The sequence below is a fragment of the Diceros bicornis genome, chromosome 30, assembly GCF_020826845.1.
Source record: "Diceros bicornis minor isolate mBicDic1 chromosome 30, mDicBic1.mat.cur, whole genome shotgun sequence".
Classification (NCBI taxonomy): Eukaryota; Metazoa; Chordata; class Mammalia; order Perissodactyla; family Rhinocerotidae; genus Diceros; species Diceros bicornis.
Genome location: NC_080769.1, coordinates 12242566 through 12263725, shown reverse-complemented (window position 1 = coordinate 12263725; position 21160 = coordinate 12242566). Strand labels below are relative to the sequence as shown.

The window sequence follows — 21160 nt, the reverse complement described above, 5'->3', positions numbered from 1 at the left end:
TGAACCATGTTGGGTAGTAGAGATTGCACAGGCTAGGGAAAATGGTTTAGTTCAGATTGCACAGGCTAGGGAAAATGGTTTAGTTCTATGAGAACGAACAATGATATTTTCTCTTGATTCACAGATATTGATGAGTGTAAGATTGGACTGGCAAAGTGCAAAGTGATATCATACTGCATAAATATAATTGGAAGTTACTACTGCAGCTGTGTCCCAAATTACCCTATACTCAACTGGATGGTTGCTTTCATTAAATTGAATCATTCAGACTGTCATGATAAGAACCTCCAAATACCCTTTTCCACCAAGAAAAAGGAGGTGGAGGGAGAGCCTTTGAGCGTTCCACCAATTTCAGTCCAGAGTAAGAGAGTAGAGATCTGTCCTGATCCTCACCCTTCAATCCATTGTTGCCCTTTGTAATCTTCTCCCAGGAGATCTCATTCAAGCCCATGGCATCAATCACCATCTCTAAGTACAAACCTTACAAATTTTTATCTCCTGCCTGGATCTCTTTCCTGGGCTTTGAAAATGACATTTCTAATTTTCTACTGGACTTCTCTACTTGTATCTCTTTCATTCACTTTAAATTTCAATTTCTATATCTATCTATCTGTCTATATACAAAAACCCATGAGTTTATACTGATAACTCTGATTCCAATACAACACCAGGGCTTGATCTAACCTTCCCTCTTTCCTTATTTGTAACTTCTCTCTCCAACACTGAGAAACCTGGTTCTCACTATCCAATATACAGTATTTACTTATTTGCTCATCCCTAGTATAATTCCAGGTTTTGGGTTAGACAGATTGGATTTAATTTCTGGCTCTACCACTTACCACCTAACTTTTAGGTAATGACTTAACTTCTATATGCCTCATCTGTAGGTGGGAATAATAATAGCATCTACTGTATTAGTTATGTGTTGCTGTGTAACAAATTACCCCAAAGTTAGTGGCTTAAAACAACATATATTTATTGTCTCACAGTCTGTGTAGGCCAGAAATTGGGGCATGGCTTACCTGGGCCCCCTGTTTCAGAGTTTCTCACAACTATAATCCAAGTGTTGGCCAGAGCTGAAGTCTCATCTGAAGGCTCATCTGGGGGTAGATCTGCTTCCAAGCTCACTCACACGGCTGCTGGGAGGATTCAGTTCTTTGAAAGCTGTTGGACTGAAGGCCACAGTTCCTCTCTGGTGGTTGATGAGAAGCTGCCCTCCGTCCTCAATATGTCAACCTCTCTAGCTTGCTTTATTATAGCCAACCCATGAGAATAGCCAGAAAGAGAGTGTGAATGAAACAGAAGTCATGGTCTTCTATAATCTAATGTCAGATGTGACGAGGCAGGGCAGGAGTTTACACAAGGGTGTGAATAAAGGGGTGTGAGGTAGGGGTCATTGAGAGTCATTTCAGAAACCTTCTTACTTCATATATTCATCTCCGTAAATTCATGTCCACTCATGGAACCTGTGAATGTCATTGTATTTGCAAATAGGGTCTTTGCAGATATAATCAAATCAAGAAGAGGTCATACTAGATTATGATGGGCGCTAAGTCCAAGATGACTAGTGCCCTCATAAGAAGAGGGAAATTTGGACATAGAGACACACACACAGAGGGATGCGTGAAAAACAGAAGCATAGATTGGGATTATGCTGCCATAAACCAACAAACATCAAAGATTGCTGGCAACCACCAGCAGCTAGGAGAAGAAAAGAAGGATCTTCCCTAGAGCCTTCAGAAAGACCATAGCCTGCCGAAACCTTGATTTTGGATTTTAGCCTCCAGAACCATGAGAGAATAAATTTCTGTTGTTTTAAGCCTCCCAGTTTGGGGTACTTTGTTACAGCAGCCTTAGGGAGTGAATGCACCTCACCAATGATTATTAAGTCGGGTAAAATATTGAGTGCAGTGCTAGGGACCTAGGAAGGCTCAATAAATATTAGCTATTATTTTTCATAACTCTGTTCTAGAATCTTCTGTGTCCCTTTAAAAGAGATAGTATATATGAAGGCACTTTATAGATTGTGCAGGTATTATTACTGCTTCTATATTATGAACTCAATTAACACCCATTCCTTCAGGAAGCCTTCTCTGCACCCCTGATGTGCGGGGCCCCTCTTCTTTATACTCCCAAGTCATCACGTCATATTTATTAAAACATGTTGGATCCTTGCAATCACGTATTTATTTGTCCTTATTCTCTTATTGACTTTCCTGCCAGACAGTACACCCCACAAGGGAATACCCTTTGTCTCTTTATCAACCTATATCCATAAGGTTTAGCATCGTGACTGGCTTTTAGTAGGGGCTCCATAAATACTATCGACTGAATTATTGAATTTGAGGCTCCATCCTAATTCCGTTTGACAATTCTACTGTAGAAGACATTTGGGATTTCTTAGAGGGATATTAGGATAAGTTGTGGAAGTATCAAGGAAAGACCAAACTTGAGGGTGATTGGAAGAAGGGATGGGAGCCAGGGTGTGTTACCTCCCATACTCCATTTAACAGCGTCTTTTCTTCCTCAGAGAACTCCAGTAAGAAGACACCATCGGTGGAAATGTGGGTGAGGAAAGTGAAGCCTAGGTTTGGGAAACAGCCAGTTGGTCTTACCATGTCATTCTCCTGCTTAAATACTATTATGGTTCCCTATGACTTTTAGGATACAGCAGTTTTCACTCAGGAATGATTTTGTCCTCTGTCCCAGGGGACATCTGGCAATGTCTGGGGATGTTTTTGGTTGTCACAACCAGAGTGCTAGTAGCTTCTAGTGGGTAGAGATCAGGAATGCTTCTAAACATCCTACAATTCCCAGGACAGCTTCCCACAACCATTACCTGGCCTCAATATCAATAGAGATTGAGAAGCCCTGGTAAAGGGTTTAAATGCCTCAGCTGTCATTCAAAGAACTGCAGGAAGCATCTCGAGCCTCATTCCACCCCTCTCACCACTTCCCATTCCCTATCTTTCTCCATAAGTCATTCTCTATAGGTTCCAGACATCTCATCCTTTAAGCCTTCATGTTCTCACAAATACCATGGAGATAACGATACACCCTTCACAGGGCTGTGTGTGATAAATGAGAACACACATATCAGGTTGACAGCACAGAGTCTAGTGGCACCTTATTAAATATTGCTGCCTTCTGGGCTCACCCAACCACACTTATGTATATTCCTGCTTTCTTAAGTTTCAGTAAGACTCTACATAATTAGATTTATTTCTTTGAAAGGAAATTCTGAGGAACAATGGAAGCAAAGAGTACATTGCAAAACAGGCTACCCAACTGCTTCAAAGCATGGAATTAACCATATGGAATCAGAGTTTTGCTTCTCCAGGAAAGCATGAAAATTCCATGTTCGACATAGGTAAGAAACACTGAGCATTTTCCTTATGACCAAAAAATTTTATGAGGATGATCTTTCATCAGAGCTTGTGTTTATATCTTTCATCAGAGCTTGTGTTTATATGTTTATATGGCGTGAAGAGAGTTCACTCATAGGATTCTTCCCAAATGCAGAAGATATTCTCCTAGATGACTGTTTCCTTGGAAAACTTTTAAATGCTTAGCTTCTCTTAAAAAATTAAGCTCCCCGACTCATCAGGTACTCCAGTACACATGATTTAAAATTTTTTTGCCCTTTAAATATTTTATGGTAAAAGCTAAGCTTGCCCACCCTAGTTCCACTCTGGGAAACATGGCCGTCTCCTCTCTTCCCCTGGGTTGTGTGGCCAGTGTGTGTTGCTTAGGCCTTTTGACCATTTCATCCCCACCAGCCAGAAATGTGGAGGGGAGTGCCATCTGGTCTATCTTGCATGCAGAAAATGAAATCACCAGTAAAAGGTCTTTCAAAGAAGGGAGTTCTTCAACAAGTTTCTTAGCCATGAGAAGTGAACAAAGCAGCACTCACTTTCAATGTTTCCAGTCTATGAAACCAAGATGTGCAATGAGACAAATGAGAAGATTCTTCTGGAAGCTGGAAATAACACAATGCATATTGACTGCACTGATGCTTTCAAAGGAACCACAAGAGGTACTGTGCCTCAGATGGATTTTCTTGACCTCCAAATTCTAGGCACTGTCATCTCACTTCTAGGTGACTTTCCAAGAGGTGGGGACTTACAGAGTTTTCAAAGCAGGAGGATTCTATACAGTGAAGTTAAAAGATCTGCCTTGATCACAACCAGGCAATTTTGGGGACACAATTTGTGTGTACTTTGTGACACACACTGAGGGTCAAACAAGGATATCTTGACATGCTTCTTTAAAAGGGACAGGCTGGTGCATGCCCTGTTTCCATGTGAGGGTCTGAAAATGTAACACTCAACGATAGCAGATGAATGTTGCCTCAAACACTCCTTCCCTTGGGAAGCATTTTATGGTCATCCTATTTAAAATAGCCACCCAGTCTTCCTCTATCCCACAAGTTGGAAAACTTTTTCTGTAAAAGGACCAGAAAGTAAATGTTTTTGACTTTTGGGGCTAGATGATATTTATTATAACTACTTAACTCTGATATTGTAGTGGGAAAGCAGCCATAGGCAATATGTAAATGAAAGGGTATGACTGTGTGCCAACAAAACTTTATTTACAAGAATAGGTGGTGGGCTGGATTTGGTGTACTCATGTACACCAAATTTTGTGGTAGGCTGCTTTATTCCATCACCTCACTTAAGTCTCTGCACAGCATCCACATTATGTAATATTTTTCTAATTTATTTATTTGTTTGTTGTCCATCTTTCCCATTATGTCAGCTCTCTGACAGCAGGGTCTCTGCCTGTTTTGTTCACTGCTGTACCCCAATGCCTAGAACACTGTCTGGCACACAGTAGATGCTTAATAAATATGTGATTAATAAATGAATAAATATATTAGTGAATGAAAGCATGAAAAATTTCTCAAAAAGAAAGACACAGTTACCTTGAGAGAGTGAAATACCTGCTATATTACCTCCAGAAAATTTCCGGCTACTGATTAATTTTCACTCCTTACTGTGAGCTATAGAATGGAGGCAAGGGAGGTAAAAAGATATAAAAATCAGTTGATTTTTAAACAGAATAAGTAATAATACAGGTGGTAAGTGACTTTGGCTAAAACTGGAATGGTAGCACATGAGCACATAATTGCAATTTAAGAAACACTGCATCATGCTACAGAGCATCATATGTGCATTTAACTTCTGTGAAATAAATTATTCTTGCATGAAAAGGGGATTGGAAAAGGACAGAAGGGAGAAAGAGAGAGTGAAATAGGGAGAGAGACAGAGGCAGAGAGAGAGGGAGAGGGAGGGAAGGAAGGAGAATGAGAGAGTGAATTAAATCGAATGGGTCCCACTAAACTAGATAACCCGGAGTAAGCTTGAGATCAAAGATGAGAATATGTAGTTTCCTCATCCCACTCAATTCCACCTTCTGAGGACAAACATCTTGCCTCACGACTCTGATTTTGATGTCTAAGGGCTCATATGTATTTTACAACACATAGATGGGATATGTTGCATATATATCCTTTATAATGTGTGGTGCGTTACAATATGTATTACATACACAAAATGCTAAACCACATGTAATGCATTGATTGGGCAATGTAAGGGATTTCCAAGAGTGATTTTGTCTATACATTATGTTTGTCTCATGACTCACACAAAACTCTAGTGCACCGTTTCTCAAACCATAGACACCCTCCAAAATGATTTCTCTCCCATTTTCTCAGATAGGAGTGCAGTTGCGTTTATCACTTATCGATCTCTTGGGGATATTCTGAATGGATCCTTTTTTAGTGATAGAAGAGGGGCAAAGGAAGTGAAACTGAACTCTCGTATTGTGAGTGGCACCATTGGTGTGAAGGAAAAGGTTTCTCTGTCTGAACCTGTATTCCTGACCTTCCAACATACTCAGGTGAGCGAAACCCACGGCTGGTCCTCTATACGTTAACTTAAAGGGGTGTATTATCAGTCACTTTCACTGAACCCACTATCACTGGGAGGGAAGTGAATCCAACTTTGATCATTTAGAGTGAAGAGAACTGACAATAAATGTGGATGCATTCAGAGACTGCCACCAAGGGAAGCTATTATCACATTGGAGCCAAAAAGGGAATGGGGGGATGAACAGTATTAAGCCTAGGAGAGCTAGAGGCATGGAAGAGGGATTGACCTGCTGGAGGTAGAGATAGCCTGGAGCAGAAAAAGAGTCTGGAAGAAATACCTGACCCCCTTCTCCTCTCATCCAATGATCTCTCACCAGTTCTTCTCATTGGTTCCACCAATGACAAGGAGCCCAGGTGAATCAGTTCATACGGGTCAACTCCTGGGGCTCTGAGGTGACCAGAGAAGGGCAGAATGAATGAGGAATAAACCCCACAGCAGACGTGGTGGTATGGAACTCTTCCACACAATTGTTCCAGATGATAAGATTTTTTCCAATCCAGTTTCCAACCCAGTGAATCTGTGACTAACCTATGAAGCTGAAATGATAAAACCAGAGACACACTTTTATGCTATTCTCTTTCCAGCCCGGTGGTGCAAGAACAAAATATTTCTGTGTCTACTGGGAAGGATCGGAGGAGGGGGGCAGCTGGTCGATGGAAGGCTGCTCTCATGCGGGCAGCAACGATTCTTACACCAAATGCAAGTGCTTCCACCTTTCCAGCTTTGCTGTACTCATGGCTCTTGCTCCCAAGGTACCAAGATTCAAGGTCTCCTCCTGTGAATCTGATTGTGTCTAGGAAGCTGGGAGGTCCTTTCCATGTCTTAGAAAAAGCCTCTAAGATAAGGAGTCACGTGGAAGGTAATTCCAGGAAGCACCAGTAGGAGACTGGGGAAGTGAAATGGGGAAGAGAAAGAATGCCAATGCAGAGAGCATTATCAAGCCAGTTACCACTGTGGGTTACCGACAGTTAATTCCCTCTGGAGGACTCTGGGTGTTAATGTAGAAGACACACTTCAGAGTCATATTAACTGAACAGCGAGAGAGCTGAAGTGTTTATACACCCACCACCTCCCTTCAGTCACTGTTGAAAGCTGCATCTAGGGGACATTAATTCTCTGATGCTCCCATGGGCATGGGCAGAGTGAGCTTGAGCTAGTAGAAAAAGTTCCCAGACATTGGAAAGTTGCGTTATCAGACCCTACAGTAGAAAGGTCCAAGGTGATTTGGGTTCAAAAACATCCATTACTCTGCAACAAAGAGTTACAGCTAAACCTTCCTGGGCAGATCAGAAGGAAGGCAACTGACTGTCACCAATGAAAAAGCATAATCCCCTAAACTTCCTAGGTCCCAACCATGTCTAGGATAACTCAGGTTTAAAGAAATTTACCTGACTTCTTCCTCTATTTCTTTTTAGCTCCAATTTATTGAATATTTACTGTATGACAACCATTATATTGCATATTTAAATGCATGGCCTCATTTTATTCATTCAACAAGTTCATATATGAGTGCCTACTGTATGCCAGATGCTATTCTAGGCATTGGGGATACAGCAGCGAACAAGACACATAAGGAAATACCAACCTTCATAGAGATTTCTTTTTTTATTTTCCCCCCCAAAGCCCCAGTAGATAGTTGTATGTCATAGCTGCACATCCTTCCAGTTGCTGTATGTGGGATGCGGCCCCAGCATGGCCGGAGAAGCAGTGCGTGCCCAGGATCCAAACCCGGGCCTCTAGCAGCGGAGTGTGCGCACTTAACCGCTAAGCCACGGGGCCGGCCCCCATAGAGATTACTTTTAAATACTGTGTTGTCCAGTAGGATCACCAGCCTCATGTGGCGATTGAACACTTGAAATGTGGCTAGTGTTACTGAAGAACCAAATTTCAAATTTTATTTAATTTTAATTTATTTAAATTAAGAAGCGGTGTATAATATTTTTCCATTAAACACAACTTTACTGTTTAGAAGGACTACATTTCACTTTTACCATTGAAAATATACCATCCGAATTGAGATGTGCTGTAAGTGTAAAATATACACTGGATTTCAAAGGCTTAATATGGAAAAAAGAATATCAAATATTTCATTAATACTTGTTTTACATTGATTGTAATTTGAACTGATTATATTTTGTTATATTGATTACATTACATTCAACACATTGAACTGATAACATTTTGAACATATACTATTAAATTAATTTGACCTGTTTCTTTTTACATTTTAAAAAATATGGCCACTAGAAAATTTAAAGTTACACATGTGGCTCACATATTTCTATTGGACAGTGCCAGTCTAGTGGTTTCAGTTTTTCAACAGCTCTGTGTGGTAAATGTTATTAGTATCCCTATTTTGAAATGGGAACATCAAGTCACTTGTCTGAGGGAGTGAACTGGGAAACCCACCTGACTTTCCATCAGGAACATAAATGCAGAGTTGGGAACTATAACCGATTCCTCCTTTGGTGGCTCGTAGGTGGATCCTGTTCTGGCTGTGATCACCTGTGTGGGACTGAGCCTCTCTCTGCTGTGTCTCCTCCTGGCAGTCCTCACCTTCCTCTTCTGCCGACCCATCCAGAACACCAGCACCACCCTTCACCTGCAGCTCTCCATCTGCCTCTTCCTGGCCCACCTCCTCTTCCTCACAGGGATTGATAAAACTGAGCCTGAGGTATATGATTTAACCAAATTATCTTGTTGTCATAATCAAATCCAGCCATCTTTCTTGAGGAAAGATGGGGAGAGAGGCAATAATCAGCAGTGATGATGTAAGAGGAAAAAGCAAGTGTTCCAATTTCAGCTCTCCTCCTGTATAACTTTGAACGAGACCCATAGTTTCTGAGGGTCAATTTAGCAAAGAGATTGAGATGGTATTAGATAGGGTTACAATAGTTGCTGTAACAAGTAAACTCCAAAATACCAATGGCTTATCACAAAAGTAGTTAATTTTTCCCTATGTATGAGCAAATAGGTTTGAAGAGTGTCTATCCTCCAACTTCAGGCTGATGGAGCTCTTCTGTCTTCCATATCCAGCTTCCAAGGTCACCCTGGGATCCTTTCCATTTTAGCCAACTGGAAAGAGAAAAGCAGCATGGTAGACTCCTATCAGGGAGGTTTATATGGGCCACTTCAGGAAGTGGTGCATATCACTTCCTCTCATATTCTATTGGCTAGAGTTCAGTCACATAGTCACACCTAACTGAAAGGGGTGCTGGGAAATGTGGTCCCTGGTTGGGAAGTCACATCCTAGTGACAAATCTATATTCCAGAATTGGGGGTGGAAGGAGGCTTGAACTTTTGGTGGACAGTGACTTCGCCACACTAATCTGCACTTGAATCTCTACTCTTCATTCTACTTGCTATATGACCTTGTTGAAGTAATTTCTCCATTTTAAACTTCCTCTCTAAAACTTGGGCATCATCATAGGACTCTAGTAAGGACTTAGCAGGATAAAACACAGAAAGAGTCTGGATTAATCACTCAGAGAACAGTGTTAGCTTTTATCTTCATCATCATTAGCAGCAGCAGCATCATCAGCATCATCATATCCAGGAAGAATTGGAACTAGATATTCTCCAAGGCTCCTTTTAACCCTAAAAACTATGATCTCACAGCCAGAAGCTTATGAGAGCCCCATTTTTTTTTCTCCTGAGAGGCAGTATGGTGCTGTGGTTAAGAGTAAGTAAGCTTTCTGGAGACAATTTGGGTTTTAAATCCATTTTTATTTTTCACTAGCTGTGTGATCTTGGGTGAGATTTTAACCTCTCTGGGCCTCAGTTTCTTCATTTGAAAATGAGCAGAGGTTGGCAGACTACTCTACTCAGGCCAGATCTGGCCCACCATCTGTTTTTGTAAATAAAATTTTATTGGATCACCGATGTCTAAGGGCTGGAGAAGATGGATGTCCCAGCTCAAGCAGAGAGAGAAAAATCTCCCTTCGTCCAACTTTTTATTCTGTTCAGGCCCTTAAGGATTGAATGATATCCACCCTCATTGGTGATGGTGATCTTCTTTGTTCAGTCTACTGATTCAAATGCTAATCTCTTCCAGAAACACTCTCACAAACACACTCAGAAATAATGTTTTACCAGCCATCTGGACATCCCTTAGCCCAGTTAAGTTGACATTTAAGGTTAACCATCACACCCACCGAATGAGCAAGAGCAATGGAGTATTTATTTGCCAATTCTCCTTCATCATGGATTTGAGGGCTGCTCCCGCGGCATTCATTCCTTGGCACTTCTGGCCCATCCTATGCATGGGGTTAGCAGATTTCAATGGCTAGTCAAAGCCCCTAGAAAATATGTTTCCCCTACACAAAATGTCACAGGTATTGGGAATTGATATTCCAGGCCAGCATCCAGGAAATGGTAAGTACGGAACATATGATCAGGTACAGACCTCATCGGCTCCACGTTCCTAACTCTACTCTCCCCTCCAGGTGCTGTGCTCCATCATTGCGGCGATGTTGCACTATCTCTCCTTGGCCTCCTTCACCTGGATGCTCCTCGAAGGGCTGCACCTCTTCCTCACTGTTAGGAATCTCAAGGTGGCCAACTACACCAGTGCAGGCAGATTCAAGAAGAAGTTCATGTACTCTTTCGGCTACGGAATTCCAGCTCTGATTGTGGCCGTGTCTGCATTAGTAGGACACAAAAATTATGGAACCTTCACTTAGTAAGCGCAATGGAAGCATTTATGGTGGAAGTGGTGTCCATGGCCAATATATGAACTGAAATCAAAAAGAAATTTTAAGTCCATTTTGCAATTGTGAATTACAATTCAAACTTAAGTCCTTCCTTAAGTCTGAATTCTATTTTCTCTTGGAAGTCCTTAGAGCAGTGGTTCTCAGCATCTTTGGGATGAGATCCCTTTGAGAATTTTGGTGAAATACAGGGCCTATTTCCCCAGACAAATGTACATACACACAAAATTTTGAATACAACTTCAGGAAATTCAGGGACAGGTAAAGCGTATCCATGACCACACATTAAGCACCTGTGGGTTCTATGTTCTGTAGGGTTCTGAAAGCCTAGGTTGAATAGGTTGAGGCTAATCTCCAAAACGTAAAGAATAGCAACAATAGCAATAATTCTTGAAGGCCTGTGATGCCTCAGAGAAAGTACTTCCTATGTGCAGTATCTCAACTCATTCTCTCCATGACCCTGTGATGTCAGCAGTGTTTATTACCTCATGCACAGGGCATATGGGGCTGAGTGCATTTAATACCTTCTCAAGGTCACAGCTAAACAGAGAATAAGTCAGAATTCCCAAGGCAGTGCTCTTAATAGCTATTTTTTTTCTGCCTCACTAAAGAAGATTGCAAAGCTCTGCAAAGATCGTTGAAGAAATTAGTATTTTGGCAATGGGCCTTGGGTTAGGAGGTAGGTGTGCATGTGCTAAAACAACATGTATGAGGCCGTCTCTCTTGATGTCATAGAGATGCCCTGTCTCCAGCTTGAAATCTGTGTCCTGCCTGAATGATTCTGAAGATATAATGGTAGGGTAGATCAGGGGTTGGCAAACTGTTTCTATAAAGGGACAGATGGTAACTATTTTTGGCTTTGCAGGCCATTTGACCTTAGTGGCAACTACTCAATGTTACACTTGTAGTGTGAAAGCAGTCATAGACAATATGTAAATGAATGGGTATGGCTGTGTTTCCATAAAACTTTATTTATAAAAAGAAGGGGTGAACTGAATTTGGCCCATGGCCGTAGTTTGCAACCCTTGGAATAGAGCTAAGTGTGGGAGCTTCTGTGCCCACTAAGTGTTGACAATCACTTGTTACTTTTACCAGTTTCATACAGCCAGGTCCCCTTTCAGCATAAGTTATACTTCCTCTGGCAACATAAGTCATGACAGAATACAAAGTATTTTGGCAACAAAGTACTTGGTATATGGAATATGCTTAATTAGTGCTGGTAGTTTTGATAGCTGTAGTTAAAATATTGTTTTTACTCTCCTTCTTACTATAGCAATCGTTATTATTAGGATACCTACATTTGTTGAACCTTAACTCTTTGACAGGAACCTTATCCAAAAACTGTGTGCACTTTATCTCATTTAATCTTTCCTACAAGATCTATCCAAGGAAAATCTTGGTGAAAAAAATAAAAAAACATTCAAAAAAATGAGGACAGAGTTCATGTTCATGGATAGGAAGACTCGGTATTGTCAAAGTCAACATTCTTCCCAACCTGATCTATGGATTCAATGCGTTCTCAATCAAAATCCCAGAAAATTATTTTGTGGATATTGACAAACTGATTCTAATATTTACATGGAGATGCAAATGACCCAGAATAGCTAACAGAATGTTAAAGGAGATGAACAAAGTCAGAAGGACTACCTGACTTCAACTTGGTCTGTAGCTACAGTAATCATTTAATCTTTTCAATACTTCTGTTAGCCCCACTCTACACTTGGAGAAACGGAGACTCAGAGCTTGTGTCAGATGAGTACTCATGACCAATTCTATTTAAAATCCAGGTCTGAACTAATCACCTACTAACACTGCTCAGATCTTGCTACAGGAGCCTGAATTCAAGTCCTTTGCCTTCTCTTGAGGAAAAGCAGCTAATTCTTAGCTTTCTTTCAACAGCTGCTGGCTCCAGTTTGATAATGGGTTCATCTGGAGCTTGAAGGGGCCAGTGGCAGTCGTTATCTTGGTAGGTGACCAGTGATATATATTTATTGGTGTGCCTATCTTCGGTTGGCCAAGCATAGAGAGTATGTTTCTTAACTGCTAAAGTGGAAATGAGGTGAAGATAAGCAAATATAGTGTAATGTGATCAACCCCTCTTACTGGAAACACTGTTTTCACATGTCTTTCCCTGACTTCCCTCTATCTCACTGGTTGTTTTGATATAATATAACCCTCTGCCGGGCATTCTTTTAAAAATTCTACCTTCGTTCATTCAACAAATATTTAGCAAGTATCTACTCTGCATAGAGTGACATGTTTTGCTGTTTGCCAGGACCTTCCCATTCATATCTATTGCCCACGTACAGATATGAATAGCACTCTTTCACATTCAAGGTGCCTTGGTTTGTATGATAAATTATATAGTCACCATAATCAAGCACTAATTGCCACTGGTTATATACGATGTGCTGTATAAAAGACCAGAGCATATGTTCATATCATCCTTATGAAGCCTGTCTCTTTTGGGAAAAGATTCTTAGGTCCACCTCAAGTTCAGTTGCATGACATGGCCTCAAAAGAAAATTCCAAGTCAATTTTCCATGCTGTTTCCACAGATAAACTTGGTGTTCTACTTCCAAATTCTGTGGATTTTGAGAAGCAAACTTTCCTCCCTCAATGAAGAAGTTTCCACCATTCAAGATACCAGGTAAGGTACCAGATTTTTCCTGCGGGACAAATCTGCCTGGGAAAGAAAAACCCACTCAAACACATGACATAAAATTTCCTGGTGCTGGATAAAGAGTACATGATGGCCAACTTACAGAAGAAGGAAAAGCTATAATTTTCAGGCCACTCAATGTACTTTCCCATCTCTTTATTCAATATATATTCATCGGGTGCCTCCTTTGTGTAGTATACTTTTCACATAAAATTAATGTCAAGAGTATTATCCTTTTCCCCCCTAAGAGTACACCTACTTTTGGTTTCCATTCTCCTTTGTTGTATAAACTCAATTCTCACTGGTGCTGATCTAAATTATGAAAAATACTGATAACAACTAATATTAACGAAGAACCTAATAGATGCTGGACATTTACCAATATTATTTCATTGAATTCTCATAACTCTAACCAATGTGGTGGGCACTACTAATATCCCCATTGATAAGAGGAACAAACTGATTATCTTGTCCATGAGTGGGGAAAAACCTGTGTTGATGAGTCACGTGGACAAAACTTAAAAGAATATCTGTCCAACTTCACACCCTGGCTTTTGATCTCATCTACTTATCAGACCAACCTAGCATCTCTTAGCCTTAGTTTCTTCATCTTCTCTCTTCTTCATCATCTTCTTCCTCTCTTCTCAGTTACTTCAGGAGGGTCAGAGTGTCACCTGTCTTGGTGTTTCCACATTCTTCTACACGTGTGTGGATGAGTGCAGGCTCATGCATGTGCGTGTATGCGAACACACACACACGCACTCATGTGCATCAACTCTCCCAGCCAGTTGCCATCAACAACCCCAGTCCATTTTACCAAACACAATTTTTGCTTGAAGAAACCCAACACGGCGATATGTTCTGAAGCCACGATATCATCATCATCTAAATTTTTCAATACAAATCTCTAGAAGGCACTTTCCACAAATCTTCCAACAGGTCCAGGTAAAAGACTTTGTGGATAAATCACTTACAAAGAGTGGGAGAAAGTGTTATTCCCAGAGGCAGTGACTGAAAACATGGGTTCTGCCTCATCCTCAAGTAGTATGACTTTTGTAAGTTACTTAGCCACACAAGGCTGTTGTGAGGTTTAACTAAGGCAATGCATGCAAAGCATTTAGCACAGTGCCCAACAAATAGGGAGTATCTGATAAATGGTAGTTATTATCACTCTTTTCCTTTTCAGAGTCATGACATTTAAAGCCATCGCTCAGCTATTTATCTTGGGCTGTCCTTGGGGCCTTGGTTTTTTTATGGTTAAAGAAGTCGGGGAGACAATCAGATCAGTCGTTGCCTACGCATTCAGCATCATCAATGTCCTGCAGGGCTTTTTTCTCTTTGTGGTACACTGTCTCCTTAATCGCCAGGTAAGGCTACTAATTTTGTCTCTCACCAGCCTAGTCCCGAAGTCTTGTTGAATGGTTGTTTACATTCTCACTCTTCTCTGACCTTTCGTTTTTGTATTTTGGGGTTGTCTTGATTCTGGGAAGAGGGTTTAGGTGCTGCTTGGGTATGCCGTGTGTGCTGGGTTTCATTAGCATTCTATCATTTAGCTTTCTGACATATCTCTCAAGAGCATGCATTCATCAGCTTGGGATGCCATAACAAAATATCATAGACTGTGTGGCTTAGACAACAGAAATTTATCTTCTTACAATTCTGGAAGCTGGAAGTCTGAGAGTAGAGAGTGAGTACAGTCAGGTTCTCACGAGAGCTCTCTTCTTGGCTGGCAGATGGCCACCTTCTCACTGTGTCCTTATGTGGGAGAGAGAATGAGAGAGTGCTTTTGTGTCTCTTTTTATAAGGACACTAATCCTACCGGATCAGGGTTCAACCTTATGACTTCATTTAACCCTAATTACTTTCATAAAGGTCGTATCTCCAAATACAGTCACATTGGGGGGTTAGGGCTTTAACATATGAATTTTGGGGGGACACAATTCAGTTCATAGCAGAGCATGTATGAGTCAAGATAAGGTAGATTATGCTGCAGTAACAAATAGCCCCTCCCTCTATAATTTCAGTGGCTTACACCAATAAAGGTTTATTTGTCACTCCAGCTATATAGCTATGGCTTGATATACATTGTATTCACTCTGGATTGTAGGCTGAGGGGGCAGCCCTCATTTAGAACATTGGCATTCTTATGGCAAAGGGAAAGGAGATCATGGCAGAGTACAGCTTAGCTCTCATTTATTGGCCGAAATAAGTCACATGGCCATACTTGAATTCACCAGAGAGAGAATGAATAGTCCTCCAGTAGTGAGGTATACTATAGGGAGGGACACTGGAATATTTGGCATAATCTACCACAATCTCACAGAGACTTCAACTCTAATTCCAGTTTTTCCACTGAGTGAGTTGCTGTGTGACCCTGGGCAGATTGCTTACCCTCTCTGAGCCTTGGTTTTCTCATCCACAAATGTGGTAATACCTACCTCACAGAGTTGAGAATTAAATGAGATAATGCTATGTAAATCTCCTAGCACAGTTCTTGGCACATATTAAGTTCTCAGTGAGGGTCATTATTATAATTTGACTCTTTACAGAAGATTGGGAACAGTTTTCCTGAATTTTTTCCTTTGCTATTAAATGGAACCACCAGCAACTAAGATTGGCAAAGAGACCATCTTAACACTTCATTAATTTCTCTTTCATCTTTTATTGCCTTATTAATTCTTGGTACTCTTCAAACACAGAAGAAGTAAAATACAATTTCAGTGTCTTGATGAAATAATGTTGAGTGTTAAATACTTAAATATCTTTTAAGAATGTGTCAAGGTGGTTAAAAGAAGGCAACTGATGGAATCACAGGGGTGGTTTATTGTAGGGGATAGCGTCATGGCTCTGGAGTAAGAATGACATGATTTTTGAACACTGGCCGTGTGACCTTAGACAAGTCAATTTACCTCCAAGAGCCTCAACTTCTTCATCTTTAATTGGAGATAAAAGAAGTACCTTCCTCATTGGGCTCATGTAAGAACTAAATGATACATTGTTTATAAAGTGCCTTTAACATGGCTATATTCAATAAATAGTGACCTTCATCATCATGATCACCAACACCACCATCACCTGCATTATCATCATTATCATGACCACAATCACTTTTGTAATTACTACCATCATCATCACCATCATAATCACCTTCATCATCATCACCATCACCACCTTCATTATCTTCATCATCACCTGCATTATCATTATCATCATGACCATCATAACTTTCATTATCATCACTGTCATCACCACCATCTTTAGCACCTTCACCATCACCATCATTGTCATCACCATCATCACCACCATATATAGAGTCCATATGGTGTCTGACATTTAGTAAGCAGCTTTTCTACAACTGAGAAAGTTGAATTTAAATAAAATGAATCAACATAAGCATGGCCAAGATTATACAGAAAACCAATGAAAGAGCAGTAGAGAGTAGGGCTTAGATGTATATTTTTAGTCTCTTACTTTAGGGTCTTTTCTCCTGAACCAAGCTCTGGATGTAACACAAGCCTCTATATTCCTCAAAATTTCAGGTGCGAATGGAATACAAGAAATGTCTTAGTGGAATGTGGAAAGGGGGTGAAACTGAAAGCACTGAAGTGTCTCTCTCAACTATCCACACCAAAATGGTAAGATCAGCTCTTCTGCGGTGCCATGTTCTTGTGTGAAACCAAAATCTCGTGGTACCAGGAGCTTCCTGGTTTCTTGATCTGACAGAAAAGAGAAATTGCATTAGATTCCTGCATTACACAACTGAAATTTCTGGTTTTTGAGACCAAAACCAGAAGAGCTCTTCTTTCTTTCTTTCTCTCTCCCTCCCTGCCTCCTTCCTCCCTCCCACCCTCTCTTTCTCCTTCCTTAACTCCCTCCCTTCCTTTCCTTCCTTCCTGTCTTTTTCTCTCTTTGTTTCTTTCTCTCTGTCTCTCTCTCTCTCCCTCCCTTCTTGTCTCTTCCCATCTTCCTCTTTCCTTCCTTCCTTCCTTCCTTCCTTCCTTCCTTCCTTCCTTCCTTCCTTCCTTCTTTCTTTCTTTCTTTCTTTCTTTTTCTCTCTCTCTCTCTCTTTCTTTCTTTCTCACTCTATTTCTCTCTTCCTTCTTCAGTCCATCCACAAATATCCAATGATAATTAACAGAAAATTTTGAATTTATTTAACAGCATTCATTTAACAAATATTGATTGAGTGTGTAGTATGTGCCAGGCATTGATTTAGGTGTTGGGGAAAGAGCACTGGACACATGAACAAAAATCCTCATCCTCACAGAGCTGACATTCTTGTAGGGGAGAGGCAAACAAGAAATCACAAAAAGTGGATTATACAGTATGTTACAAAGTGATATAAGCTACAGAAAAAAGAGCAATGAAGAGAAATCAAGAATGCATGGAGTGGGAGGAGCTCAGTTTTAAATAAGTGGCCACGACGGGCCTGGACGAGAAGCTGACATTTGAGTAAAAACTTGATGGATGTATCTGATGAAAACGACCCCTGGTTTGTGAAATTATCTGGATTGGGAGGACTATGAATAGACTCTAAGCACTTTGGTGGGAAGCCATAGATTCCTGAGTGCTATGACTCTTGTAACTGGGCTCATCCCACACTGTGGCCTAGGGGCTATGCCCATGGAGCTGTTACAAGAGATATAAGCTTTATTTAGGACATGGAGCTTCTAAGCCAGCATAGCCACTGCACCTCCTCCTCATCCTGCATGTGGTCTTGTTCCCTCACACCTGAGCTGTCTCCTGGGGAGCTGCCTTCGGTTGAGTTCTTTGAAAGCAGAACCTAAGACAGAGATTAGAATCCTTGTGATTTATTGAGAAAGAGAAGAAGAAGAGCGAGGGAGGCAGGATGGAGTATATCAGCAATAACGTGGTCCCAGTTGGAGTCTGGCTTCAGCCTGATCCCACGGGAGACTCTGGAGTGTGAATTGAACATGGAATTGGAAACACCTTGAGACAAGTGGCCAGCATTTTGTGCTCTTTTGTCGTTTAGTCATTGGCCCTTTGGGGAATGGGGTTTAACCTTTCTGGAGAGGCAGCTCCTTTGACTACAGGCAGTTCTCTGGAGAAGGAGGAAGCTGTAAGTCATTAGTAACTGAAACTCACAGCAGCTGCAGTGTGGGTGTGCTGGCCTGGGAAAGAGGATCTGAGTCTGGCGCCAAAAGTGTTCAGTGCAAGGGCCGAAGAGAAGAGCCCCTGGAAGTCCATGACGACAGTTGCTGTGGGAAAATACTTAATATTGCCCTGTAGGCAATGCTGTTTCTTGTCCTATATCTTCTAAGGAAAGAAGTATAAAAAGCAACTTTTTGAATTGGGAAAATTTGAGTATTTAGCTCAGTGGTTCTCAGAACCATCTGGAGAGCTAGTAACAATACTAACAAGTAATGCTCCATCTTGAATGAGTCTGCGTCTCTGTGTAATTTATTAGCTTTCTAAGTGATTCTCATACACACCAAAGTTTGAGAACCACTGCTTTGAGTGAACCCAAAGACTACCGAGAAGCAGATAATTCTAATCCCTCATCCTTGGACAACGCTTTACATTCTAAAAAGCGCATGTTCAACCTTACAATCATCATTGATCCTCTGCAGCGTTTAAGGGATCCGTCACTGTCGTGTTTAGATGTAGCCCAAGTGTGTGGGTTCAAATCCCAACTCCACCACTTCCAGGCTGTGTGACTTTGCACTAGCCACTTACTGTCTCTGTGCCTCAGTTTCTTCATCTGTAAAATGTGGATAATAAGAGTATCTATCTCAGAGTGAAGATTAAATGAGGTCATATATATTAAGTGCCTAGCATGGTGCCCAGCACACTGCAAACATATTGTAAATGTTCATAAAAGGATAAAATAAAACAAATAAACAGACCGTCATAGACGGTGTTTGGGGGAAAAAGGAGTCAGATATTAGGACCTCTTAACCAAGCTTTGGACCTTAGAGAAATTCTATCTTGTCATCTCTAGGCATGCTAGAAGTTTTAGTTAATCTCTGAGGTGTTCATTTCTCTTCAACTTTTTCTCCATATTCTCTCCCCTCGAATAGGAGGGACTTGGGAAGTCATCAGAATCCTATCGCAGAAGAGACGCTGCATCTGTCCAACCACCACCTCAGATTCATCTTTTCGCTGTTCCTTGGCAAAGAACAGGAAGCTGAGCTGCTTATGGATGGCGCCCCACCCGTGGTCACATATGGATGAGACCAATGCCACCATCCATCTTCCCTGTGAAAATGAGTGCTGACATATTCCTCTATTTTGGCTTCTATCTCCGTAGAAAGAAGGGGGCACATGGGAGAATTCTTAGATCCAGAATCCAGTATTGTACATCACGTGCAATTAAATGCTCAAAGAATCCTTTTTAATGACGAGGGAAATAAGTGGATTTTCTTCTTCCAGCTGTTACCATCTTGTCCAAAGCTGATTGGCTGACATCTAGATTCAGCTCACAGATGCCTCTCTGACCTCTGTGTTGCATTTAATGCTCCCAAAGATCTTGCATCACTTAATATTTGCATAACTTAATAATTCCATAAGAATAAGTATAAAAAAGGGGGTTGCATTCTTGCAATGCAAAAGTACACCACTATCCCTGCTTAGAGGTGCATAGTCACTGGGAAGGACCTTGTAGTGTGATCATCAGCACTTCCCTGGTTTCATTGCCTGATGACTTTTTGGAACCTATCCTATACCCTGGTTAAAGATAATTTTGTTTTCTTAGTGTCATCTCGAACATGTCCTCGTGTAAGTGCTCCCAAACTAAAACAGCTTGGAGTATCACAGCAGTGGTTTGGCCTTATTTGCTTTGTTTTACCATTTTTAATTTATTTTCTAAACGTATTGTATTTTAGGTGTGTTTCTCAGCACTATAATTAATAAATGCATGGATAACTTTTTTACTAGACCATGTTTTAAAAACAGTGTTAAATTATAATGATGGTAAATGTTAAAATAGCAGCCAAGAGAAGCCATAATTCATTTGAAGAAATTTTGTGTGCAAATTTTAGGTCATGGACAAAGGATTGTGTTGCTTTTCTGCTGCACCAGCTCAAATATCTCCTCCACATGGCCTCAATATAACCAGAGTGTATGATTCACTCCATTTGCTGGCTTTTAAATGATGTGATTCCTCTTGAAAAGGTAAAATTTAGGGAGATTCACGTGGTTTCAAAATGCGTGCCTGCAGTGTGACTTTATATCATGCAGTTTCAAATCTACATGAATAAAACTTGCATACAATGCAACCTGTTTCAGGAGGACAATTTGGCACTGACTAACCAAATTTAATATTTTAGTACATAATGCTTTCACTTAAAAATTCCGCTGTTAGGAATTTAGCCTAAGAATATTGTGATAAGGGTAATTTATAAATACAGGCTGATATGATATATAAATTCAGAGTGGGGTGATATATTTTATCTCTCTGAATTATTTGCTGTGGTGTGCTGTATGGAGGAAAAAGGAGCACTTTTTATGTAAACATGTTACCTTAAACCTGTAAATACATGTACAAGTCCACTAGGCTCTCACACTCAAAGAGAAGCCAAGTTAGCCTGGCTTATTCCTGCCAACCATCAAACACCGGAAAACAACAGCATTGATCCCCCTGAGTCTCTCTAGAGTGTACTGGGCCATTTCATGTGTGCCCCCAGGTCACTGTGAGCCCCTTGCACTGCTTAACCCACAACCAAAGCTTTGCCTTGATGCATCAGTAGGGAGCACACAGTGGCTAAAGGCCAAGGAAGACTGATCAAATCCTGGGCATAAGGCAGCACAAGGCTTCCACCAGTTCATTGTTGCTTATTTGATCAATTCACTAATTGTTTACTAACTTGTTGAATGAGAATAAGTGTGTGTATGTC

The 21160-nt window shown here is 40.8% G+C and overlaps 1 protein-coding gene across 2 annotated transcripts in view; it reads left to right on the top strand.

Annotated features, from left to right (window-relative positions):
• Positions 1-20061, top strand: part of LOC131394467 (putative adhesion G protein-coupled receptor E4P) — a 28693-nt gene extending 8632 nt beyond the window's left edge. The window contains exons 4-16 of one of the 2 annotated variants that reach the window (XM_058525840.1): positions 125-286; positions 2534-2568; positions 3235-3370; positions 3929-4036; positions 5717-5901; positions 6518-6685; positions 8413-8607; positions 10379-10614; positions 12542-12608; positions 13201-13292; positions 14491-14671; positions 16844-16939; positions 19346-20061. In XM_058525840.1, coding sequence (XP_058381823.1) covers positions 125-286; positions 2534-2568; positions 3235-3370; positions 3929-4036; positions 5717-5901; positions 6518-6685; positions 8413-8607; positions 10379-10614; positions 12542-12608; positions 13201-13292; positions 14491-14671; positions 16844-16939; positions 19346-19456 — 1772 coding nt within the window. In that variant the 3' untranslated portion in view covers positions 19457-20061. Of the gene's footprint in view, positions 1-124; positions 287-2533; positions 2569-3234; positions 3371-3928; positions 4037-5716; positions 5902-6517; positions 6686-8412; positions 8608-10378; positions 10615-12541; positions 12609-13200; positions 13293-14155; positions 14250-14490; positions 14672-16843; positions 16940-19345 lie in introns of those variants that run through there. The other variant, XR_009216132.1, reaches the window with a different exon arrangement.
• The last annotated feature ends 1099 nt before the right edge of the window (positions 20062-21160 follow it).